This window comes from Capra hircus, chromosome 5 (genome assembly GCF_001704415.2).
Source record: "Capra hircus breed San Clemente chromosome 5, ASM170441v1, whole genome shotgun sequence".
Taxonomy (NCBI): domain Eukaryota; kingdom Metazoa; phylum Chordata; class Mammalia; order Artiodactyla; family Bovidae; genus Capra; species Capra hircus.
Window position 1 is genome coordinate 70,803,605 of NC_030812.1, and position 27,316 is coordinate 70,830,920.

Consider the following 27,316-nt stretch of genomic DNA (forward strand, 5'->3'; position numbering starts at 1 on the left):
CTCAAACATTTTACATAATTTCCCAATCTCTTTAGTTTCATCCAGTACACCTGCCACCATGAATAAATTCATCATCTGCAGCCGCCACCGCAGAGCCCTGCTACCCAGGAAGGCAGAAAATTGGAGTGTCACGAACACGTACCTGAAAGAGCTCGGGATGGTCCCAAATTTTATGGGTGCAGAAGAGAATGGCAGAAGTGAGGTGAGGCTCAAGGCAGGAGCGGGGACAGTCTGGGGACAAGGACGAAGGTTCCTTGAAGGACCAGGGGTGCATACATGGCCTCACTAAGAGAATTTTCCATTCTGAAGCTATGAAGTCCAGGTTTCAAGTTTCTCAATGTGGTGGCTTAAAGGTGGTCCCAGATACCTGGATGTTCCGCCCCTCAAAGGAAAGGGTCTAGCATCAGATTCTGTGACCACTTGTCCACTCCTCCCCTATACATGGTAGACATGATACTTGCCTTTATTGGTCAAAATGTCTGAATATAGTGTGATCATGGACTCACTGCCCTTTTCCAATGGGATTTGTGCACTGAGAACTCTTTTTAGACTGAATTAATTGGGTTCTTGTCACCCTGCTTATTTAACTTATCTGCACAGTACACCATGCAAAATGCTGGGCTAGATGAAGCACAAGCTGGAATCAAGATTGCCAGGAGAAATATCAACAACCTCAGATATGCAGGTGACACCACCCTTATGGCAGAAAGCTAAGAGGAACTCTTGATGAGGGTGAAAAAGGAGGGTGAAAAAGCTGGCTTAAAACTCAACATTCAAAAAACTAAGATCATGGAATCTGGTCCCATCACTTCATGGTGAACAGAAGTGGAAAAAGTAGAAGCAGTGACAGATTTTATTTTCTTGAGCTCCAAAATCACTGCAGATGGTAAGTGCAGCCATGAAATATAAAGATACTTGCTTCTTGGAAGGAAAGCTATGATGAACCTAGAAAGTGTATCAAAAAGCAGAGCCATCCCTTTGCCGACAAAGGTCCATCTAGTCAAAACTATGGTTTTTCCAGTAGTTACGTACTGATGTGAGAGTTGGATCATTAAGAGGCTGAGTGCTCAAGAATTGATGTTTTTGACCTGTGGAGTTGCAGAAGACTCTTGAGCGTCCCTTGGACTGCAAGGAGATCTAACCAGTCGATTCTACAGGAAATCAGTCCTGAATATTCATTGGAAGGACTGATGCTGATGCTACAATACTTTGGCCACCTGATGGGAAGAGCTGACTCACTGGAAAAGATCCTGATGCTGGGAAAGACTGAAGGCAAAAGGAGAAGGGGACAACAGAGGATGAGATGGTTAGATGGCATCAAACTCAATGGACATGAGTTTGAGCAAAGTCTGGGAGAGAGTGAAGGACAGGGAAGCCTGGCTTGCTGTGGTCCATGGGGTGGAAAAGTCAGACATGACTCAGGGACTGAACAACAACGATAACAAACTCTGTTCCTCCTGCCTATGGTTTCTGCTTGAGTTTGGTCAATGGGAGACCTCAGCAGGAGTCCAAAGCCCCTCGTCCTCTTTTACCTCTAGTTCTGGTTCCACAAGTCCTCCTCCTGCCCCCGCAGGCCCAGGGGTTGTGGTGACTCCCTCCTGGGAACTTTACAACCCTCACTGGTTCCCCGGAACCCTGCCCATGCCTCTGGCCCTGTGTTAAATCCTCTCCCCACCTTTTGTGAGTGTGCCCCCTGTTTCTTGCCAGGACCTGACTAATTCAGGTAACTACTCCTCAGCACCCCATCTATCCTGGGGGCTAGAAGGGGACCTCTGATGACTTTGGGGCATCCATAGATGTATCACTGATCCCTAAGGCAAAGCAAGGCAGAAGGACATCCAAATAACAAACCTGAGAATGGATAAATTGTAGGTATAAATTGGAAGGGACATTCCCTGGAGATCCAGTGATTACGACTCAGTGTTTTTACTGCTGAGGGCTGGGTTCAATCCTTGCTTAGGGAACGAAGATTCCACAAGCCATGCAGTGCGGCCAAAATATATATATATTTTTAACTTAAAAAAATGTTAAAGCACTATACAAAATTCTCAGACACAGAGACCACAAGATTTTTTATAAGGAAAGCTTCCTGCTTTCTCCCTTTAGTCATCAATACGATGCTGCAAGCTGTACCTGGAGACACAGGTCAGAGTGCCAGGGCTGTGGACTGGGCTTCCTTCCTGATACCACTGGGGTCAAGTAAGTGACCTTCACTGTTGGGGCCTGCAGCAAGAATTCAGGCATGACATAGGCGCTTTTAGAGAGATTGTTGTGCCAGGCGCTGTCCTGGGATCAAAGGATAGAAAGGTCAATTGGCCTTTGTTCCCCAGGTCAAGGGACAGGGAGAAATACAATCAACCAGACAATCCCATCAGAGACTGCAGATGCTCCTATGTCCACAGGCTCAGTGTCCCTGCCCCCCAGAGTGGCCAACAGCACTGAGACCAAGCGGATGCAGGATCAACTTCCAGCAGAAGACACTACGGTTACTAGACTAGGGCAACACTCACTCCAATCTCCAAGAGTCAGCAGGGATTCACAGCCGTATTAGCCTCCTCATAACCTGAGAGAGAACTGCCCTCCAACAGGAGACAGTCCCACAGGGCTGTGTGCTCATACGTGCATGCAGGAGAAGAAGAGCCGCTGCCCCAAATGAAATTCAGACCAAACTAATAAGGGACGGCAGGCAAGCCATGGCCTGGGCAGAAGTAAACACCACTCTGCTTGCTCCACTTCCCCCACTGACACCATTAGCAGAGACCTGAAAGCTCAGGTCTCTCCCAGCAACACAGGAGAAGACTCTACACACGGACATCACCAGATGCTCAGCACCGAAATCAGACTGATTATATTCTTTGCAGCCAAAGATGGAGAAGCTCTATACAGTCAGCAAAAACAAGACCGGGAGCTGACTGTGGCTCAGATCATGAGCTCCTTATTGCCAAATTCAAACTTAAATTGAAGAAAGTAGGGAAAACCGCTAGATCATTCAGGTATGACCTAAATCAAAATCCTTTATGATTATACAGTGGAAGTGAGAAATAGATTTAAGGGACTAGATCTGATAGACAGAGTGCCTGAGGAACTATGGACGGAGGTTTGTGACATTGTACAGGAGACAGGGATCAAGACCATCCCCAGGGAAAAGAAACGCAAAGAAGCAAACTGGCCGTCTGGGGAGGCCTTACACATAGCTGTGGAAAGAAGAGAGGTGAAAAGCAAAGGAGAAAAGGAAAGATATAAGCATCTGAATACAGAGTTCCAAAGAATAGCAAGAAGAGATAAGAAAGCCTTCCTCCTCAAATCAATGCAAAGAAATAGAGGAAAACAACAGAATGGGAAAGACTAGAGATCTCTTCAAGAAAATCAGAGACACCAAGGGAACATTTCATGCAAAGATGGGGTCAATAAAGGACAGAAATGGTCTGGACCTAACAGAAGCAGAAGATATTAAGAAGAGGTGGCAAGAATACATGGAAGAACTGTACAAAAAAGATCTTCATGACCAAGATAATCATGATGGTGTGATGACTCACCTAGAGCCAGATATCCTGGAATGTAAAGTCAAGTGGGCCTTAGAAAGCATCACTATGAACAAAGCTAGTGGAGGTGATGGAATTCCAGTTGAGCTATTTCAAATCCTGAAGGATGATGCTGTGAAAGTGCTGCACTCAACATGCCAGCAAATTTGGAAAACTCAGCAGTGTCCACAGGACTAGAAAAGGTCAGTTTTCATTCCAATCCCTAAGAAAGGCAATGCCAAAGAATGCTCAAACTAGTGCACAACTGCACTCATCTCGCACGCTAGTAAAGTAATGCTCAAAATTCTTCAAGCCAGGCTTCAGCAATACGTGAACTATGAACTTCCAGATGTTTAACTGGTTTTTGAAAAGGCAGAGGAACCAGAGATCAAATTGTCAATATCCGCTGGATCATGGAAAAAGCAAAAGAGTTCCAGAAAAACATCTATTTCTGCTTTATTGACTATACTAAAGCCGTTGACTGTGTGGATCACAAGAAACTGTGGAAAATTCTGAAGGAGATGGGAATACCAGACCATCTGACCTGCCTCTTGAGAAACCTATACGCAGGTCAGGAAGCAACAGTTAGAACTGGACATGGAACAACAGACTGCTTCCAAATAGGAAAAGGAGTCATCAAGGGTATATATTGTCCTCCTGCTTATTTGACTTCTATGCAGAGTACATCATGAGAAACGCTGGGCTGGAAGAAGCACAGGCTGGACTCAAGATTGCCGGGAGAAATATCAATCACCTCAGATATGCAGATGACAACACCCTTATGGCAGAAAGTGAAGAGGAACTAAAAAGCCTCTTGATGAAAGTGAAAGAGGAGAGTTAAAAAGTTGGCTTAAAGCTCAACATTCAGGAAATGAACATCATGGCATCTGGTCCCATCACTTCATGGGAAATAGATGGGGAAACAGTGGAAACAGTATCAGACTTTTATTTTTTGGGGCTCCAAAATCACTGCAGATGGTGATTGCAGCCATGAAATTAAAAGACACTTAATCCTTGGAAGAAAAGTTATGACCAACCTAGATAGTATATTCAAAAGCAGAGACGTTACTTTGCTGACTAAGGTCCGTCTAGTCAAGGCTATGGTTTTTCCAGTGGTCATCTATGGATGTGAGAGTTGGACTGTGAAGAAAGCTGAGTGCCAAAAAATTGATGCTTTTGAACTGTGGTGTTGGAGAAGACTCTTGAGAGTCCCTTGGACTGCAAGGAGATCCAACCAGTCCATTCTGAAGGAGATCAGCCCTGGGATTTCTTTGGAAGGAATGATGCTAAAGCTGAAACTCCAGTACTTTGGCCACCTCATGTGAAGAGTTGACTCATTGGAAAAGACGCTGATGCTGGGCAGGATTGGAAGCAGGAGAAAAGTGGACGACAGAGGATGAGATGGCTGGATGGCATCACTGACTCGATGGATATGAGTCTGAGTGAACTCTGGGAGTTGGTATTAGACAGGGAGGCCTGGCATACTGCAATTCACGGGGTTGCAAAGAGTTGGACATGACTGAGTGACTGAACTGAACTGAAAAGCTCAGGTGCTCCCCTCAGGGCATTCTGCCTGGGGGGCACAATGCATTGAAAGCCTCTGCTAACTGGGAGCCTTTAGGAGTGGGAGTGAGAGTGAAACCTATTTAAATGCTGGCATGTGATGCGAGGGGAAAAGTCAGGGCTAGGTCTAGATCCTGAACTGCAGCTGCTGGGGACAGGGGTGGGGAGGCAAGACCTCCCAGAGGATAGATGCTGTCGCTGCAGCTGGGGAGAGGGACACAGCTGGCTGCAGAGGCCGTTTCCCCAGTTAGTGGGGAAAACTCAACAAGGGTAGAGAGACCTTGGTTTGAGCGGCAATGTCAACACTAGTCACTGTGTGATCTTGGAACAGCTGCTTTATATCCCTGAACCTCACTGACTCACCTGTAAAATGGAGATAAAAGTAGATGCCCCACTGGATAACTGAGGGGATCAGACACATAAGTGCATGACTGAACTGATGCTTGTTCACATCACTGACTGCATATGCAGCACCAAGAGAAGCTAGGCATCATCCCCTGGCTTTGACTTCCTTATCTGTAAAATGGGGGGCATGATTCTACTTACCCTCAAGGAGTTGTTTAGGATAAGTGGTCCTCAAACTCTAACATCCATCAGAAGCCCTGGAGGGTTTGTTAACACAGAGTGTGGGGTCCCTCCCCCCCGACAAGTTTCTCATTCAGGAGGTTCTGTAGGAGTCTGAGGATTCCCCACATCCAGGTGATGCTAATGCTGGCGGTCTAGGGACCCCACCTCAAGAACCACTCTAGCTAAAGCTCTCTGAAGGGTGTCTCTGGTTAAACACTCCACAGATGTTAGCTGTGATTCTGTTGGGAGAGGAGGGCTGTCCACAGAATCTGTTTCCGACTTTCTCTGAGGAGGACCACCCCCCTCACTTCTAGACAATCAGGAGAGGCAGAGCTCCGCCCACAGCTACCCCAGTCTCCCACAGCCTTGGAACTGACGCCGCCTCCAGGGTGAGGAAAAGTCAGAGGGGGCAGAACAGGGGACACAGGCTTCTCCTGCACAAAAGTCAAGCCCTGGAAGCCAGAAGAGCCAGACGGCGGCCCTAGCTCTTCCTCTGGCCAGCTGGGTGGTCTTGGACAAGTGACTTAAGCTCTCTGGTCCTCAGTGACTCCTTTATAAAAAGAGGGATTCAGAAGCCCCCAGCCAGGCCAGTGTGCCAGCTCGGAAACAGATGCCCCAGCCCTGACTGATAAAGCCTTCGGCGGAGGCAGCCCCCGCAGATGCTTGAACTGCAACCTCAGGGGAGACCCAGAGCCACAATCCCCAGCTAAGCTGCTCCCAGATTCCCACTTTTCAGAAACCATGAGATAATAAAATGCACGTGGCATGAGACTGTTAGGTTTTGGGAATAAGTTGCCCCAAAGCAATAAATAATATACTCAAGGGAGGCATCTGAAAGGCCACACTTAGAGCTCGGGTCCCTGAAAATCACTACAGAAGAGAGTCCTCCTAGGTACATTCCAGTGGGCTTCCAGGTGGCGCTAGTGATAAAGAACCTGCCTGCCAATGCAGGAGATGCACCAGACCCGGGTCCAGTTCCTGAGTCAGGAGGGTCCCTGGAGGAGGACATGGCAACCCACTCCAGTGTTCTTGCCTGGCAAATCCCATGGATAGAGGAGCCTGGCGGTCTATAGTCTATGGAGTGGCAGAGATTGGGACATGACTGAAGCGGCTTCATATGGAGGTACCTTCTAGTACAAGGTCCCCTAGTTCAAGGGTGCGACATTGAGGGGAAAATATTTTAGCAGATTTATGTCCTTGAAGGAGCCTCAAAGAGAACGTATGAAGCGAATGAAATGTGAATCCAAAGGCTGTACAAGTATCTTCCAATGGTGACATGGTGTATGAAAAGATGTCAGACAAACCCCTTCACTGTGGGGTAATTATAGAAAGGCCCTGAAGATGAAGTGAAAACAAAAAGATCAAAATTCTGTTGGGTTTGTTAGGGACCCAGAAAATGCAGGTAAGAGGTGTCAAGGTTTATAAACACAAAACCTAAAGCAAAACGCTCAACTCTTGCTGAGCTGACAAATGCAATCACAATCTGGCAGGCACCGCGAAACAACCCAACTTCTTTTTAAAGAACAGTCAGGTCTTTGCTTAGACCACAGAGGAATGAATACCCCCATAGGGCTGTGACAGCCCCCAAGCTGAAAGGTGACCCCCACATCTTTCATGCCTGTCACCCAGAAGCCTTCTGAGATGAGGCACCTGCCAGGCAGAGAATAAGGACTGCAGCTCTGAGCTGATGCAGCACAGGTCCCAGCAGCTCTAATTCACAGTGCTCAGTACAGTGGTTCAAAGCACAGGCTCTAGGAAGCCAACTGCCTAGGTTTAAATGTGAGCTCCACCTCTTCCTGGCAGTATGACATTGCCATAATTATTTAACTTTTCTCAGTGGTAGCTTTCTACTCTATAAAAAGAAGAACGTATGTTATGCAGATTAAATGAGATATTTCATGTAAGTTTTAGCATGCTGTTCCCTACATTTGCAGGACTCAATACATGTTCACTTTTGTTATTATCACATTGCTATTACAGTTTTGAATACAGTCCAAAGCATGGGATAGAAGGAAAGAGATACTTCCTCAAGGGGTGGTGTGACATCAGCCATCACCATTCACCTGACTTTCCATAATACTAATATCAATTGTTGCTGCTTCAGTTCTTCAACATTCCTTCCATTCAGAGATGGGGTGTATGCCCTTCTCCCTTCAAAGTGGGTTAGATTTTTAACTGTTTCAACCAACAGACTATATTATGGACGAAAGTGACACTGTGACTTTTGAGACCAGGTCATTAAAGTGTTTCTGTTCTGCCTTGCTCACTGGAATACTTGTACTTAAAAGCCATCAGCTGCCATGGAAGTAGCTGGCCATCCTGGAGCTGCCATGTTGTGAGGACGCCCAAACCAGCCATGGAGACCACATGGAAGGCCCCAAACCTATAACAGCAAAGAAAGACACCAGGCCAGTGCCCACAGCTCCAACCCTCGCCAGTCCTGCTCCAGCCACCAACTAACTGCATGAGCCCTTCTACCCGCCAGAATCACTCAGCTACGCCCTTCTCAAATCCCTCACCCACAGACACCATGAGAGCTAACAAAATGATTGGTGTTGTTTTAAGCCATTTATGTTTTAGGCGATCTCTTAGGCAGCAATTCGGAACTGGAAGATTCATAATAAGCATATGTGACACCCATCCAGGGTTACTTTCCCACCTGCTATCTCGTTTCATCGTCACAAATGCACAGGGAAGAACACATTATTATTCTCATTTCATAATAAAATAGATCCCAAGAGAGTAACTGAACTGTCCCAGGTCACATGGCTAATGAGTGGCAAAGTAAAGATTTCTGGTTAGACATTCTGACTCCAGTTTACAGGTTTTGTGCTGAACCATGGCTGACTCCCAGAATGGACCAGAACCAGAAATGCAAGAAGAATGCACATATCTGTAAAAACAGAGGCAGAAGCGGAGATCAAAGAGGATCATTCTGTTCCAAGTCCAGAAGCACAGAGAAACCAGTCCCTCGTGGAAGCAGAATTGCCCTGACAACAGAAATATGCAGGAAGAAAACGGGCAGCAGCCACTTGAAGGGGACATCATTAGGGAACCATAAGAGGGCACAAGGCCCCGGTGTCTATCACCAGCAATCTCAGCTGACAGCTCAGGCGTCATTACAGAAGGGTTTTCAGAAATACTTGTCATAGCCCAGAGAAGTTCCAGCGCCACCAGAGATGATGACAACGTCCCTAGTTACGAGGCCCTGCATGCTGACAGAGTGTCAGGACCAGCTTGAGCACTTGTAACCATAAGTGCTGCCGAAGGAGGAGGATTCTATTTTGACTCCACTGACTGACATTTCTTGTTTGGCTCTATGGAATTTTCCCTAAAATCTTTAAAGATGCCAAGTGATGGAAACAGAAGAAGCATATTGCTAATAGGTCTAAAGCCAGCATCTCAGGGCACGTGTGCCCCTGGAGGAGACAACATTGAAATAAGATGCCAGCAGGCCAGAACTTGCTAATTCATCTATGGAAACTCTGAACAGAATCCAGGGTTCATCATAGGTGAATTCCACCAAAAAAATAACTAAGAAGTAACATTATCAAGACGCACAAAACGTATAATAAACGAACAAGGATTTCTCTGGCACTCCAGTGGTTAAGACTCTGAGCAGGGATGGGTTCAATCCCTGGTCAAGGAACCAAGGTCGCACATGCCATGGGGTGTGCTCAATAAATAAATGTACAAAACCTAATTCTCAGGTGCAAAAGACTAAAAGATAAGTTATGGTAGCAACAAGCCCACGATCTTTATCTCTCAAAGAGCATAAAGTGAACCCCATAATTTATTTCAGTTGTTCTTTAAAGCAGTAGTTTCCAAACAGTTTCTACTAGATATCTCAATCACGTGGATGAAAAATTTTAATACCTAAATTTTGAGCCCTATTCTCAGAGATTCTCAATCAGTAGGATGGATGGGTTCCATGAATATGCACGTTTGGGTATGTAATTCTAATGTACAACCCAGTTCGGTAACTACTCATTTGACAGAGAATATTCACTGTAACCATAATATCGGTTCTCTAGTAGCCAAGAGCCTCCCCAGTGGCTACTGGCTCAGACAGTAAAGAATCTGCCTGCAATGCAGGCAACGTGGATTTGTTACCTGGGTCTGGAAGATCCCCTGGACAAGGAAATGGCTACCCACTCCAGTATTCTTGTCTAGAGAATTCCATGGACAGAGGAGCCCGGCAGACTACACTCCATGGGATCATGCATAGTTGGACATAACCGAGTGACTAACACTTTCACTTTCTAGTAGCCAAATTCCAAAATGTTAACAGAGAATACGGCTTCTTTGAAGAAAAATCTGTTTTCTAGGCTCCCTTGCAGCCAGGTGGCAGCTAAAGGTACCAGCTAAATGAAGTTCTGCCAGTGTGATCTAAAAGGGACTGACTGTGAAATTTCTAAGACATGTTCCTAAAGCAAGCTGATACTCTCCCCCTTCCTGCTAGATGGAATGTGACTGACAGAGCTGAAGCTCTACCATGCAATGACCTTGAGAATGCCAGTCATGCCAGCTGGGTGACAAGATAAAGAAAGGCTGCCTTCCAGATATGAACATCCCTACACTGGCAGCCTCCAGACTTCTTACATGTAAACAGAAAAATGGTGCAAAGTAGCTGTTACTTGGAATTGTTTGATAAATCACGGTGAAGTCAACTACTAACACAACTAATGATGCTACCCTTTGCCTAAAGTTCTAGTATACATTGTTACCACTGAAACACTTTGAGGCAAGAACTTGATTTTAATCCATAACATACAAACAAAGAAACCCACACGCAGAAGAGTGATGTAAAGTGCTCAGAGCCTCACCACCATCAAGGTAGGAAGGGAGCCAGATTTGGGCTTCTGTCTCCCACTTTGAAAGCCTTTAAAAAAAATGGGGGTATAACTGTTTTACAACGCTGTGTTGGTTTCTGCTGTACGACAAAGTGAACCAGTTACATGTATACACATAACTCCTCCCTCTTGGATCTTCCTCCCATCCATCAAAAACATGTGTACCCCAATGTTCATCATAGCACTGCTTATAACAGTCAGGATATGAAAGCAACCTGAATGTCCACTGACAGATGAATCGATAAAGAAGACGTGGTACATATATACATTACTGAAATATTATTCAGCCATATAAAGGGATGAAATTGGGTCATCTGTAGAGAGGTGGATGGACCTAGAGTCTGTCATACAGAGTGAAGTCAGAAAGAGAAAAACAAATATTATATTATCAACACATGTATGTGGAATCTAGAGAAATGATACAGACGAACCTATCTACAGGGCAGGAATAAAAGCCAGTGGTCTTTTGCCCACACTATTTTGTGGGACACTTGGGGCAGAAGCCCTCTTTAGAAACGGGATGAGTGTATCTCAGAAAGCTGAGCAGGAGAAGGAAGCCACTGGCCACGCAGGCAACAGCAGGAAGAGGCATCCTCTGTTTCCACCCTCTGTTACATCTGCACCCTCCCATTTCTTTTTTTCCTTTTCCTTTTCTATTTTTCACCTCCTTAATCTTACCCAGTGGTTTAAGTCAGTCTGAGTCATAATAATGTATACACACTCGAGGAAAAGCATTTCCTCCCCCGGGCCAGCCCACATTCTAAACTGATGTCATGACCATAACCAGAGAGTAGAGAACCTGAAAGAAATCAAACCAGCCTTCACTCAGGCAGGGAAAGACCATTCCCAAGTTAGGGCCCACCCCAGACCAGCCTCGATCATGAGCGTTTAACTGTTAAAGCTGCTAAGTGCTCATTTTCAAAGATGTAAAACAGAGATCTTCCATAACAGAGGCCACTGGCAATGGCTGTGGACGATTAAATGAGACTGGGCCTGGCATACAGTCAGTACCTAATCATAGGAGGCAGATCACTAGGCAATTTAACATAATTCCTGTCTTATGCTCTCCTGAATGCATACCATGCCTTGCCTAAGCCATTGGTTCTTTTCCTAGGTAGAAGGAAGGATGAAGAATTATGCAGTTAACAAATGACTAGCTGGCTCTCTACTCCCCAACAGCGCCCCCAAGCAACCTGCCAAGTGGACCATGCAGGCAAGATAATACTTGGAGGAGTCAGTCACAGGATGGAGAAGGGTGCAGAACCCAACTTCCTGCCTCGATGACTCAATGAGATCCTCCCCTTCTCCCTTTCCCCTTTCAAACCTGTAGGACTTCCCTGGTGGTCGACTGGTGAAGAGTCGATTTGCCAATACAGGGGACACGCGCTCAATCCCTGCTCCAGGAAGATTCCACGTGCTGTGGGGCAACTAAGCCCGTGAGCACTACTGCTGACCCCTCACTTAAAGCCCATGCTCCACCACAAGGGAAGCCGCCACAATGAGAAGCCCGTGTAAACTGGAGAAGTAGCCCTCACTGGTCACAACTAGAGAAGACCCGCACACAGCAATGAAGACCCAGCACAGCCAAAAGTAAATACATAAACGGACAAATGTTTTTACAAAGTGAAACAAAAATGAAATTCATTAAGGAAAAAAGTATCATGGCAGAGCACAATCTTCAGAGTCGGTCTCGGATCCCAAGTCTGTCTTCTCCCCAGACTGCCAGATTTAGGATTAAAGCATCTTTCCTTTCTATTAATACTTGCCTATCAAATTACTGACTTTTGAATGGCGAGCAGACAAACCTGAGTTTGGGAACAAACGGAATTTCTCTTTTCGTCCATCATCTCTTCCTGACTTCCCACCTCAGAAGGTAAGAGCCAGAAGAAAGGGAATTTTGTCTCTTTTCCCATCACTGCTATTTCTTAGCATACCAAACTGTGAAATCCGCAACAGAGACTCAACAAATACTTGTTGGATGAATGATGATACCACAGCCACTTCCCTGCCTGGGTTCTCTGGGCTCACCTGATCAGCCATCTCCCCGTGCCCTAAATCCTCTCTTGCTTGACAGAGTCTCGTTTCACATTTTTCCTACCCACACACACAATCCTCATAGGACATCCTCCATCTACCTTTCTCTGTCTCTCTACCAGCTCACACTTCAACCAGCGTGGAGAATCCCCAAGAAATCTCCTAGTCCTCAGGGACTCTCCCTGACCACTATAGTCTAGAATCCCCTCCCTGACCTTGCACAGACCTGACTCTACATCACTTCATAACTAAGCCCTGTATCTGCTTATGACATACTACACAGTCTCACTGACATCACTAAAAACCCTCTTCACATGAACAGCATCTTATAGTTTGAAAATTCTTTTCTCTTCAGGAGTTCGAAGTCTAAACATTATGAGAATGTGGTCAGGAAACAGAATAAACAAACTCCAGGTAATATCTGTCTGTATCTAACTGAAAATAACAAAAATGACCCACAATTGAAAACACAGTCTGTACCAGACAGTATTTGTGGCTTTCTCTGGCCATTCCACTTCCTTTTCACAATACTGCATGAAACAGGTGTTATTTTCTAGAGTTTATTGAGGAGGCACATCTGAAGTTCAGAGAGGTTAGGTAACTTGTTCAAGCACTCACAGCAAAAGCCAACAGAGCTGGGAAGTGAACTCACGCTTCTTTATTTCAAAAGGTCTTGCTCTTAACAAGGAGGGGCTTCTCTGGTGGCTCAGATGGTAAAGAATCTGCCTGCAATGCAGGAGACCTGGGTTCGATCCCTGGGTCGGGAAGATCCCCTGGAGAAGGGCATGGCAACCCACTCCAGTATTCTTGGCTGGAGAATCCCATGGACAGAGAAGCCTGGAGGGCTGCAGTTCATGGGGTCTCAAAGAGTCAGCCACAACTGGGTGACTAACACTTAACAGAGATACTCTAATTTCCCTCCACTAGGACTGGAAGAAGCATCAAATGAGTGTGTGTGTCTGTCCTCGTGCACATTCAGAGCACACAAAAGCACAGATGTATGAAGGAGGGGGCTGAGGGGCAGCAAGGAGAGGCAGTGGGTAAGTTTTTCAAATGACTGAAGAGTTGCTAAGAAAGCCAGCATACCCTAAAAGGGGGAAAATGAAGGAAAGCTATCAAAGTCCAAAAAACTGCTTAGATGAGCAAGTCTCTGGTTCTGAATTACAGAAGCTGGGTGTAAAGTGAGGATGAGGTCCAGGGGAACTGCCCAGCTGGGCCACAGGCCAGGGACACCACTGCCACTGGAGGCTAAGAAACAGGGTCCCCAGGATGACAGCTAGAAATTCTCAGCATGCCAAAACGAGCCACAAAGAAACAAGCAGTAGTTGCCATCAATTGGCTGCTCTTAATACCTCTGTGGTGCAGGCTTTCTTATCCCCATTTTTCAGATGAGGAAAACTGAGGCTGAGGCTTAAACAATCTGCCAGGCAAAGTGAGTAACCTGGCCAGATTCACACCCAGGCCTGAGTCAAGCATGCCAGCTCTTTCCAGGCCCCTGGCCACGCTTCCAGGAGGCATCGGCCAGGGTGGGCAATGAGGGGCTGGGTCCTTGGAAGGTTCCCAGGGCTCTTTACCTCGCACTTCTCCACGACCGGCTGCTGCCCGCACTCGGAGCTGTTGCCCGCCACGATGCCGGCGCGAAGATTCTCACTGTCGCCGGTGCCCTCCTCCATGGAGTAGGTCTTAGAGTGGTTGCCACGCCGGTGGGATGGGCTGCGGCCCTGGGCCAAGCTGAGCTGCCGGCGGAGGGCACGGTTCTCCTCCTCCACCTCGCGCACTCGCACCTCCAGGCTCTCGCGCTCCCGCTGGCTGGACGCAGTGTACCGGGGGCTGTGTGGCTGGGCCTCCAGCGGGGACAGAGACACTGGCTTCCCATCTGTGGGCATGGAGAGACAGGAACAGTTAAGGTTGAGGAAAACGATGTGAATCCCTCCACGTACCCAGGACATCCAGATTCCCTTAACAGTCCCACGGAGAAGGGAAAGCAGGTGGAAAGTGAGTTATAAATGTATGCATCCAGAACTGGGAACAGAGTTGAAAGCAGAATGACTTGCCACGGGGGTAAAAAACTAATATGCTGCTTAACTATTTACAATCGCCAAGACCTAGGAGTCCATTGACAGGATAAAGCTGTGGTATATACACGTGGGAACATTACTCAGCCATGGGAAGAAAGAAATAATGCCATTTGCAGCAACATGGACGGACCTAGATATTATCATACTAAGTCAAAGGCAAATATCATATGATATCTACTATATGTGAAATCTAAAATATGATACAAACGAACTTATTTATGAAACACAAAGAGATTCAAGAGACTTAGAAAACAAACTTTGGTTATGAAAAGGGATATGGAGAGTAAATTAGGAGTTTGGGATTGGAACATTCAAACTACAATATATAAAATAAACAAGGTCTTACTGTATGACACGGGAAGCTATATACAAAATCCTGTAATAAAACATAATGGAAATGAATATGAAAAAGAATATGTATATATGTATAACTGACTCACTTTGTTGTACAGCAGAAACACAATATTGTAAATCAACTATACTTCAATTAAAAAAAGAAAAACTAACAGGCTGTTTAGAGAAGACAATTGTAATTTTCCTAATTAAATCCACTGTCTTCTTTTCCCTACTGGGCACATTTCCAGGTGGATATTCTTGTTAGCAATAAAATATGAATATGAAGGAGGAGGCGGTAGGAGGGAAGGAGAAGAATGGGGGTGGGTAGGAGGAAGTGGAGAAGAGCAAAAGGAAGAGAAGAAATGAAAAGGAGAAATACTAACTACTAAGCTTATTTAGTTCTTCCTATGTAAACTCCTATTCATCCTTCAAAACCCAGTTTCAGAAGCATCACCTCTCAAGGGAAGCCTTCTTCAATTTTCAGATGAAATACCTATCAGCATATTTCAACACAGCACTAAGACAAATATGTACCTATCATACTGGATTTGGTAAAGTGTTTTACTAAATGTCTCCTTTGAAGACTGAGAGCTTAATAAGGATAAAAACCGGGTCTTACTTATCTTTGTGGTAACATTATATCTGATAAATGATGGCATGATGGATGCATCTGTCCATGGCAAGAGTGAAATAGTTAAGTGCAAAAAGGAAGGAGGAAGTAGGAGCATAATCATGTAACTGAACACCAGAAACAGTCTATACACTGTCAGAAACCATACACAGAGAGGGCAACGACATCTCTCAAAGTCACACAAACGGAACACAGGGGAATCAGAATTTGTACCCAGGTTACTCTTGTCTCAGAGCCTGTGCACTCTCCACTTAAATGTGATTTCATAAAAGGCCACATAAAGAGCCATGGATTTAAAAATTAATACAAAAGTCCCATCTCTAAGGATACTTAGCATAACCCCTTGTATACAGTAGGTGCTCAATGCAATCTTATTGTTGAGGAGCCGCAGGGACACAAGACACACCCCCAAACTGTCCCATGCTGCAGAAATCCCGGAATCCAGCTACAACACAGCTGCCTCAGAGACAACCAAGCAAAAATCACGTCTCTAGAAAATTACTCTCTCTCAGCCGCCTGCTAAAAAAAAAAAAAAAAAAAAAATAAGCTTCCCCCCCACCCCCCGCCCCTACTTGGAGTTTTTCTCCTTCCTACTCAGACCCCACTGAGCTTGCAGACTGTCCCAGGGAGACTGTGTGACTCACAAAACTCGAGGATCAAAGACTGATGAATCACACCCTGTGAGTTTCACCTGTGTTGCCTTGCCGAGCCGGCCTGTGCCCAGGGCCTTTTGATGTGTCTGTGGGTTTGCACAAACACAACTCCTTTTTTCCCTCTTAATCACCTCAGGGTAAAACACCTGAGCTCCGAGTCCTCTGCTATCCACACAGCAAATATGACTTGCTGAATTCCACTGCTCAGGACCGCAGATCAAAGGCCGAGGCAGAGTGTGTGGGGACATGAAATCACAGGTTGATTAGGACTGCATTGTTACCAGGCTCTCTGATTACAAGCTCGACCCAGGCTTTTGAAACCTGTCTCCTTGCTTGGTAAAACCAAATTAGTTTCACTGAAAACGAAGAAGAAAAGGTAGCAACAGCAATTGTGTTTTCTCAGCCAACATCGACCCTTCCAGCAGGGGTGAGGAAGATGACCACCAAGCTTCCATCAGTGGGCAGGACAGTTAGGCTTTATACCTGCTATGGCTCTGTGTGGGGCTGGGTAGTTGACACTGGTAATGTCTTGGGTTATCACAGCACAAGCAGGTGGCAATTGGTGTCTCCATTACAGATGAGGGAACGGAGCCTCTAAAAGCTTAAGCCGTGTTCCCCTCGTGGTGACAGGAAACAAGGTCTCTGTGACTGCACGTGGCCGAGCTCCTGCATTTAGGCCCTGAATTGGAGGTATAGTTGTTCTGGTGTCTCAGGGGTCTTCTTTTGTCTGAAAGCACCTTGGCATATTTGGGGAGGAACCCAGGAGGCTCTGGAAGCCCACCAGGACCCCAGAAGCTCCAGAAAAAAATGTAACAAATGGAAACTCTAATAAATTTGTTCTTTAGAGGGATTAAAAGCTCTGAACTTTGGTTTTCCATTCTCTGAGAGTGGAAACGCTCACCCTGCAAGGGTGATAGGAAGTGTAAGTAAGACACTGAAATACCAACCATTTGGCCTCTCGTTGGAAGGCATTTGGTGTCAATTAGTTGCTGCAACCCCTGTCCAAGGGGTGCAGGTGATGTTATGGCCAAAATGAGCTGCTGATGTCAATTAGGGTGCTGAGCGCTCTCCACCTACTGAATACAGGCTGTTCTCTGAGTGGTCCTTGGGAGCAAGTGGTCAGCAAACTTTCACTTACTTTGCTACGTGGCATCCCTGCACCTTCCCTTCAGCCTTAGGCAGGTCAAGTTTCATCCAGAGGCAAAAGAGAAAAGCAAACAGGGTTCCCATAGGGACCCGGTCACTTCCTCTAGCTCCTTTCTCCAAAGCTCCGCATTTTGCATTATTTCTAATTCTTTGACTATGTGCTCATAAAGACACAATTATGTAATCCTGAAGCAATTCTAAATCCAGGGTAGTGAGGGGGAAAATGCTTTCAATAACCTGTGTCCATTTCCTGCTTTAAATGCCAGCTGGTTTTGACCAAACATAGCTCTCAAAGACTTGCAGGTGTCTTCTCTACCATAAAACTCCATAAATTTGTCACTGATGAAGTCACATAAAAATAATAAAGTAATAAAATCCAGGCCTCAAAGAGGGGGGAGCTGATGTTGGAGAAAGCAACATGCTTGACTGTGCCCAGTGCCTGGCACCTAAGAAGGGGTTGGTAAACAGCAGGGAGGGAGATGGGAGGGAGATTCAAAAGGGAGGGGATATATATATACCTATGGCTGACTCACGTTGAGATTTGACAGAAAACAAAATTCTGGAAAGCAATTATCCTTCAATTAAAAAATAAAAAAAAAAGAATTGGAATTGCTGGTTTGTGTGTTTGTCTGAACAGTGTGTCACCTTGAACAGGGCCCTTCATCTTCCTCAGCTGGTTTTCATTCTGACAGGGAGTGTCCCGGAGATGTGCTCCAATGCCCTTCTCGGCTTTAACTTCCCAGGAGCCCAAGTACAGGTGGACCCTCTGTCTCTAACCCGGGCGACCCATCCATTGCTGTGTGGGCGGAAATCAGGACAGTGGGGCCCATTGCCCTGCCACATTCGCAGCTCATTCCAGTTTTATTCAGCCTGACTCTGGCTTTTCTTCCTGGACTACTCTCCTCTCTGGCTCCTGCATCTCCTAAACCTCTGGAGGTGGGGTGAGGAGAGAGTTAGGACAGTGCAAGCTCTGCTCTCTTAGAAGTGGTTTGAACATCTGTGTGATGCCTTCTGGGCCCTGGTCTCTCCCATCACATGGGACTTGTTGGCCTATGGAAACTACTGTACCCACAGCAGCTATTTGTCATGCTGGCAGTGGTGAAGCTTTCCCCTCCAATCCAGCTTGGATAAAATTCCAGCCCAATACACATGCTGAGTACACAGCCTGCCCCATGTGCAACTCATCACCTGAATTCAACCAAGTAGTCTATACACTAGTCACCAAGATAGGTCCACTGGTGCCTGTGGCTCCACACCTGCAGATTCAACCAACTGAGATACATATTCGTTGAAAAAAATCTGCACGTTGAGGGTCAGTGCAGTTCAAACCTGTGTCATTCAAGGATCAACTGTACTTACAAAGTGACCTCATTATAATCTGAATTACTGGGGGAAGTGGGAGAGAGAGCCAAGAAAAGCAAACAAATCATATCTATTCCTAAGAGTATGGATTTGGAATAAGAAAATGCTGAGTCTGAATTATGGTACTGCCATCTGTTTATAACTGTGTGTTAGTCAGTCAGTCATATTTAACTCTGTTTGACGCCATGGACTGCAGTCCACCCAGCACCTCTGTCCATGGGATTTTGCCAGGCAAGAGTACTGGAGTGGGTTTCCCTTCGGGCAAAGTACTTACCTTTTGTGACTCCCTGTCCCCATATGTAGAATGGGGGACAGGTGTATGTGTGTGTGTGTGACAAGCATATTACCCAGCATCAGGCGTATTCAGAGTAGACACTCAAGTTTCCCCTTTCCACCCACCCCACCAAATCTGGAGGCAGGACACAAAGACATGGTGAAGAGGATCCTTCATTTCTGAGCCCCTTTGGCCTTTGCTTTTCTGTTACCTTTCCTTCCAGGTTTCTTTTTTTTTTTTTTTTGATCTACACTTAATTTGTACACAGAGAGCATCTGTATCACATGATGCCTATATGTTTTGCTCTACAGTTCAGCCCACTTTTAAAATGTCAAACAAGACATCATTTGAAATCTCAGTTGACAACATCTTCCTCCTCCCTCCCAAACTTCTTAAAAAACATGAATTTATCACTGAATTTGAATCTCTGAATCCACTTGAGATGAATGTTCTGAATTAAGAATCAAAACATCTAAGATTCAGAACAAAAAAGGTAAATTGAAAATCAACCTCCGTGCAGTGCGGTGACAGAGATTAGGGACTTGGCATCCAGAACGTCTTAAGTGATGATCTGAATCAATTTGTGTGTGCTGAAATCTCTCTGGAGTGCTGGCATTTCACACCGTGATATCCATCATTGAAAATGGATAGAACTTGGGGCTCGTTAATGGAGGCAGGGCCCCTCAGCCCTGAGGCCATCCATGTTGGGGGCTCACATCAGCCCCTTCCAGAGGTGACACCCCTAGATCTTTCTAGGCAAGGACACTAGAGTCCCTGCACTCATGCTCAGATTTCATGAAGGCTGTCCCCGCCCACCACCCTGCCAATTACATCATCCTACCCATGATGAAGACACTGCGTCCCTAACCTTTATACAGCAAAATCCCCCTACGTACAATCTGTTGCCAGGGCCTGCCAATTTTCCCTTCCTGATGTTTGAAGCACTTGTCTCTCATTCTATTTCAAACATTCCATCAAATCCAGCCTTTTAATGGTATCCTAAAACAGGGGTCAAACTTTTTCTATAAATGCCCAGAGACTAAATATGTTTTACTTTGCAGGCCATGCAGTCTCGAATGCAAGGACTCAACTGGCATGGGAGCACAAAAGCAGACACAGAAATTCCCAACTCATTCCTAATGAGTATGGCTGTGTTCCAACAAAACTTTATTTAAAACAACAAGTGCTGGGCCAGATTTGGCCTGCAAGCCCTAGCTTGTGGGCCATTGTTCTAGCACATTGGTCTCCTCAGTTTGTCTCCCCATTTCCAGTCTCTGTCTGTTCCAGCCAGCCTTACTCACAGGTGCCAGGGATCATGTTCTTAATGGGAACTCTATTCCCATCACATTTTGCAATTTGAAAAATGTACAGAAGTCACTCCATCTGCTTCAATGTCATCAATCAAACACTTGGTCAGTTCCTATTGAGCACATGTCCAGTGCTTAGAGGCTGTGTCATTTCATTTTAATTCATACAACACTTTAAATAAAGTGGATGCTCTCACTGTGTTAGACAAATGGGAAAAAGAAGAAACAGGCTCATGATTTAACTTGTTCAATTTCATCCCAGCAACAAACAGCAAAGGGAGCAATCTGAACTCAGGTTCACTGGCTCCAGATCAATGTCTCTATTTGCCCCAACCATAATGTTTCCTATTTGCCCCTCTCCAAACAAGTACAATCTAGTTTGTCGTTTCTTCTGCTTCATCTCTTGGTCCCTTAGGCCAGTTGTTCTCAGTCTTGGCTACCATTACAATCCCTTGAGAAACAACAGCAACAAAAACTCTCATATTAATTAGCTCAGAATCTATGGAGATTAAGGTCTAGATATCAGAAGTTTAAGAAGCACCACTCTCCTGGTTCTCCTCTGTAGCTGAGGCTGAGAAACCGTGGCTTAGGAATCTCCCCCAGTTCTCAGGCTCAGATGCCATAAGCCCCAGCTGCCACTGCTCGCTCCTTGAAGCACGTTTAAGAAGCTGGCTCAGACACAAAGAGGTCTTCAGCAGCACTGCCGCACTTTATTCTGGTGCTGCTCTAGCCCAGGGCCCAGCTTCCTTGCTTGAGTCTCTACTATATTCTTAGAAACTCCCGTCCTGTAACCCAGGGAAACTTAATGTCCTTTATACCCTAGGCTACTCGGTGTTCTAGCTCCTCCAAGCTTGGGGCAGTTGCTGCCATCAATTCTCCTTCCTTCCAGGATGAGAGCTCTTCCTAAAGCAGGGCCCTATGACTGCAGCAGCCAGAACTTCCAGCTTCCCTGGTTCACCCAGACACCCATCTCGAAGACTGATAGGTCACTTCATTCCAATGAACTCTCCAACTCCTCACCTTCCACCTAAGGTTCTGCTCATTAAGGATGCATTCTGTAATTTTAGAAAACACAATGCCCTTCTTTCAATCAACATAAAAACTTCACATGTGTGCATGCTAAGTCGCTTCAGTCGTCTGACTTCGCAACCCCAAGGACTGTAGCCCACCAGGCTCCTCTGACCATGAGATTCTCCAAGCAAGAATACTGGAGTGGAGTGCCGTGCCCTCCTCCAGGGGGACTTCCCAACCCAGGGATGGAATCTGCATCTCTTATGTATTCCTGCATAGGCAGGCGGGTTCTTTACCACTAGGGCCACCTGGGAAGCTCAAAACCTTCACACCCTCCTTCAAGGCATTTTAAAATGGCAAAATAAATTAAATATTGTGGCCAAAGTCATTTTAGAAAAATTTAGAAATCTCAGTGCAACCTTGAAAGTTGCACGTTTTAGTGAAAGTCACTCAGTTGTGTCCGACTCTTTGTGACCCCATGGAATATACAGTCCATGGAATTCTCTGGGCCAGAATACTGGAGTGGGTAGCTGTTTCCTTCTCCATGGGATCTTCCCAACCCAGGGATGGAACCCAGGTCTCCCACAGTGCAGGCAGATAAAACTGTTGTTAAATTTTAATCACTGGAGCCCCACGTGACAGTTAATTCTACTGACATGCCACAAGTCCAGGTGTCACTAATTCTTGGTAGTTGATAGTTTCAGAGAAAGACACAGGTCTGGGTGGAGCCACTTTCCCAAGTTCTGGAATTGTGGAATCCAGCTCACCCAGAGAAGAAAAATGGGAGTGATGACATGAAAAGGCTGCTTACTTGTTATGGGATAAATAGGGTATGTTTTACCCCAAGATTCTCCAAAGTCATTTTCTGGAAGTCATGTTCAGCAACCAAAGCAAACTTGAGTTCCAGCAAAGACCCTGAAGGTCATCTGGCAAAGATCAAACACAACAGTAAGGAAAGAGCACCCACAACTTCTAAAAAGAATCGGCTTGCATATTTTGGAGATTAATTAATTCTTTATCAATTGTTTCAGTTGCTAATAATTTATCTTATTCTGAGGGCTGAGTTTCCACCTTGCTTATAGTTTCCTTCATGTGCAAAAGCTTTTATGTTAGATTAGGTCCCATTTGTTTATTTTTGTTTTTACTGCCATTATTCTAGGAAGTGGGTCACAGAGGATCTTGCCATGGTGTATGTCAGAGAGTGTTCTGCCTATGTTTTCCTCTAAGAATTTTATAGTTTCTGGTCTTATATTGAGGTCTTTAATCCACTTTGAGTTTATTTTTGTGTATGGTGTTAGGAGGTGTTCTAATTCCATTCTTTTACACACAGTTGACCAGTTTTCCCATCTCCAAAATATACAAGAAGCTCATGCAGCTCAATACCAGCAAAACAAACAACCCAATCAAAAAGTGGGCAGAAGAGTTAAACAGACATCTCTCCAAAGAAGACATAGAAGCCATTCTCCAAAGAAAATGGCTAATAAACACATGAAAAGATGCCCAGCATTGCTCATTATTAGAGAAATGCAAATAAAAACTACAAAGAGGTAGCATCTCACACCAGTCAGAATGGCTATCATCAAAAAGTATATAGACAATAAATGCTAGAGAGGGTGTGGAGAAAAGGGAACGCTCTTCGAATGTTGGTGGAATGTAAATTGATACAGTCCCTATGGAGAGCAGTATGGAGATTTCTTAAAAACTAGGAATAAAGCTACTATATGACCTAGTCATTCCATTACTAGGCATATACCCTGGGAAGCCAGAACTGACAAAGACACCTGTACCCCAATGTTCACTGCGGCACTATTTACAATAGCTAGGACATGGAGGCAACCTAGATGTTTACTGGGAGATGAATTGATAAGGAAGTTGTGGTATATGTATACAATAGAATATTACTCAGCTACAAAGAGGAACACATTTGCGTCAGTTTTAATGAGGTGGACGAACCTAGAGCCTGTTACTGTGAAGTAGGTAAAAAAGAGCAAGACAAATATCATATTAATGTGTATATATATATGGAATTAAGAAAGATAGCATTGATGATCCTACTTGAAGGGCAGCCAAGGAAACACAGACATTTTGGACACAGTGGGGGAAGGAGAGGGTGGGATGATATGAGAGAACAGCATTGAAACATGTACATTACTGTATGTAAAATAGACAGCCAGTGGGGGTTTGTTGTATGATGCAAGGAACCCAAAGCCAGTGCTCTTTGACAACCTAGAGGGATGGGATGGGGCCGGACGCAGGATGTGGGTTCAAGAGGGAGGGGACATACATATAACTAATGCCAAATCATGTTGATGTATGGCAAAAACCATCACAATATTGTAAAGTAATTGTCCTCTAATTAAAAAAATTAAATATACTAAAAAGAGAAAAAAAAAAAAAAGGCAGAAAAGAACTGCAACCAGCAGGCTAGAAAAAGCGGCCTAGATTCATCTCATCGTAATAGATTTTTCCTTCATGAAACTGTTTTCCAGAACCTTGTCTTAAAGAGCTTCATTAAGTCAAGAAAATGAAGACATTTTTAGCACCAATTTGCTGTCTCCCTAGCTGGGTTTTGGCTAGAAGTGCTTAAAGGTATCCTAATAAGCAACAGTATCAGTGGTTTGCCCCTTGAAACTTCAGGATCAATGATTTCAAAGCTTCAATTTCTTTTTTCCCCCCAAACATCCTAAGTTCTAAAAGTCGGAGACAGCTGGTCTTTGAACGACTGTTCTTATAGAAGTGTAACTGAATCTTTCCACTTCTAAATCTGGCCAATCTTATTTCTCTTTGATGTCCAAAGAATCTAAGTATTAACAGAAAGACTTTGTTGGTAGCATTGAAATCGTCAGCAAACAAGAAAAAGTATAATGTATTTAGAGCTCTATTTTTTATATAATTGAATGACATGGGCTTAGACCACTTAGGTAGTTTAGAAAACAACTATTGGAGTTTAACAACACGGTGCATCCCAGAAAATGTGGTCTTTATTCCAGTCTCAAGAATCAACCAGTGTGTGAGAGCAAAATAAATTCACATCCCCATCACCTTTGATCTCTCTCTGCCCCCATTTAGTTCATTAACTTCAATCATGTTTTTCTTGCGTAGCCTCAAAGATGCCAAGCTTTACTGGTGACCTTCAATGGCTGTTTCCTGTTCTACGGTGCCTTGAGACATAGTTCATATACTTGCGATAGTTGGAAAAAGCTCCCTTTATTAGGAGAGACTTCAAAACCAGAAGCAAAATGAGCACAATGATCTTATCCTTTGCAAAGTGTGAAATGGACATGCCACCCCAAGTTACCAACCAACATGGCCTTTGATTGAATAATCAGAAATATTCTAGAATTCCTCCTTATAATTTCCTTTTTGGAAGCACTCAAGATAAACGACTTCATATTTTTCCATTGACCTATTTTTTTTTAACCTTAGCAATAAATGTGCTATTTTATATGAAATATTCATAGCCCTTATAAAATCCCACTAATATGTTCCAAGAGTAGCAAATCATATATGTTGGAGAGAATCATATTTTATAGTAAACCATTCTTAATGAGGCTTACTTTTTTTTTTTTTTTGGTAACTAAAATCTTGTTCACATCAAGAAAGCTACATGGGATGAACTCTTCATCGAGGTTTAAAATTTTTTATCTGTCACACTAAGGATACTGAAAACTATTCTTTTCTAAAAATGTGAACTCATACTTGGTGTAAGCCTCACATTGTCATTCTTGGTGGCCATTTTTATTCATCAGAAAACACTGAAAAATAATTTTAATGGGGAGTATTGACAAGAAAGTCTGGTTTGGATTACGGAGGGATAGAAGATTTCAATGGCAGGCAGCAGCTGCGTCAGGACTCAAGACAAATCCACAAAGCCCTCACTCATCCATTCTGCTCCCTTCTCTTCCTCAGGGCTCTTTGTTGCTGCTGTTGTTTAGTTGCTAAGTCATGTCTGACTCTTTTGTGACCCCATGGACTGTAGCCTGCCAGACTCTTCTGTCCATGGGATTTTCCAGGCAAGAATACTGGAGTGGGTTGTCATTTCCTTCTCCAGGGGTTCTTCCCTGCCTGGGGATCAAACCCATGTCTCTTGCATTAGCAGGTGGATTCTTTACCACTGAGCCACCAGCGAAGTCCCCCTACCCTCAGGGCTCCTAGGTTATCTCATTTTAGGGGTGAAGTGTCAGAGCGGAATTCAGATCTAGGGAAAAGAGTCAAGGACTCTTGTAAAAAGGACTCAGAAGAATGACTGCCTTCTAGCATGCATGCATCTTTCACTGGACTCTGTCAGACTTGAAGGACGCTGCTCCGCTCATCCAGGGAAGAAGGGGACAACCAAACAGCACAGCTGGACTTGGATATTCTCCTGTGTTTGGAGGATAGCACATTCTCATGAATGTTCTGGGAGTGAAAAAGGAAAGTGAAGTCGCTCAGTCGTCTCCGACTGTTTGCGACCCGTGGACTGTAGCCCACCAAACCTCTCCGTCCATGGGATTCTCTAGGCAAGAAAAAGGAAAACTGAGTGCAAAACATGGCTAGAAGTTGAGACAGTATTCCTCAAACTCTATGTCAGTGACGGTCATCAGTGTGCTTATCCGCCATGGCATCTGAAATGAGGCATATGCCAATCTGAGCAAAGGCTCTTTCTCGGGGCTGCATGTAAGTGAGGATCAACACAGGGAAAAACCCCCTCTCCCACCTCTAGTGTTTCAGGAGCTCCTGTGTCAGTGAGGACTGGCTTGATCTGCATCACGTTTTCTGGGCCCTCTGACACATCTCATCTGCTCTACACTTAAGTGGCTTTGAGATATAGCCACTGCTCTTCATGCAAACCTCATGCAGAAAGCACTGCCTCAGGAGAACCCAACTTGGCCTGCAGTGTTCATGATATAGTTAGACCTGATGAGATACTGAAAAAAAGGAGTTGGGAAGCAGATCAGTAGAAAGAGTTATCCAGACAAGCAGGACTCTTGACGTGCATGGTTAAAGTCTGAAATGGCTATGGAGCCCACCACCAGCACCAGTTGTTGCCACAGAGAATATTCCTACATCTCTCCAAGGAAGACACAAAGATGACCAAGAGGCACATAAGAAGATGCTCAACATCGCTAATTATTAGAGAAATGCAAATCAAAACTGTTACCACAATTGAAGTATCACCCCGACACTTGTCAAAACGGCCATCATCAAAAAATCTATAAACAATAAATGCTGGAGAGGGTGTGGAGAAAAGGGAACCCTCTTGCACTGTGAGTGGGAATGTAAATTGATATAGCTACTATGGAGAACAACACAGAAGTTCCTTAAATAACTAAAATTAGAACAATCATAGGACCCAGGAATCCTACTTCTGGGTATATACCCTGAGAAAAACTTTTAATTCATAATGACACATTGTACCCCAATGATCATTGCAGCACTATTTACAATAGCCAGGACAAGGAAGCGAGCCAAATGTCCATCAACAGATGAATGGATAAAGACGGTGTGGTACATATACACAATGGAATATTACCCAGTCATAAAAAGGCACAAAACTGGCTCATTTGCAGAGTTGTGGATGAACCTAGAATCTGTCATGCAGAGTGAAGTAAGTCAGAAAGAGGGAAAAAAAAAAAGAAAAGAGCAAATATTGTATATTAATACATGTATGTGGAATTTATAAAGATGCTACAGATGAACCTATTTCCAGGGCAGGAATAGAGATGAAGACACAGAAAGTAGACATGGGCAAAGGGCAGAGCGGGATGAATTGGGAGGCTGGGATTGACATATACACACAACCATCTGTAAAACAGCTAGTGGGACCTGCTCTATAGAGCAGGAAGCTCAGCTTGGCATTCTGATGACCTAGGTGGTTGGGATAAGGGAGGCTCAAGAGGGAGGGGCTAGATATAAAACATACAGCTGATTCACTTCATTGTACAGCAGAAACTGTAAAGCAATTATACTTCAATAATAAAAGAGACTATTTCTACACATT

At 44.7% G+C, this 27,316-nt stretch overlaps 1 protein-coding gene across 2 annotated transcripts in view; it reads right to left on the bottom strand.

The window, feature by feature from the left end:
* Positions 1–27,316, bottom strand: part of LARGE1 (LARGE xylosyl- and glucuronyltransferase 1) — a 609,955-nt gene that overhangs the window by 322,542 nt on the left and 260,097 nt on the right. For both annotated transcript variants that reach the window (XM_018048226.1, XM_018048227.1), the window contains one exon: positions 14,113–14,414. In XM_018048226.1, coding sequence (XP_017903715.1) covers positions 14,113–14,414 — 302 coding nt within the window. The remainder of the gene's footprint in view (positions 1–14,112; positions 14,415–27,316) is intronic.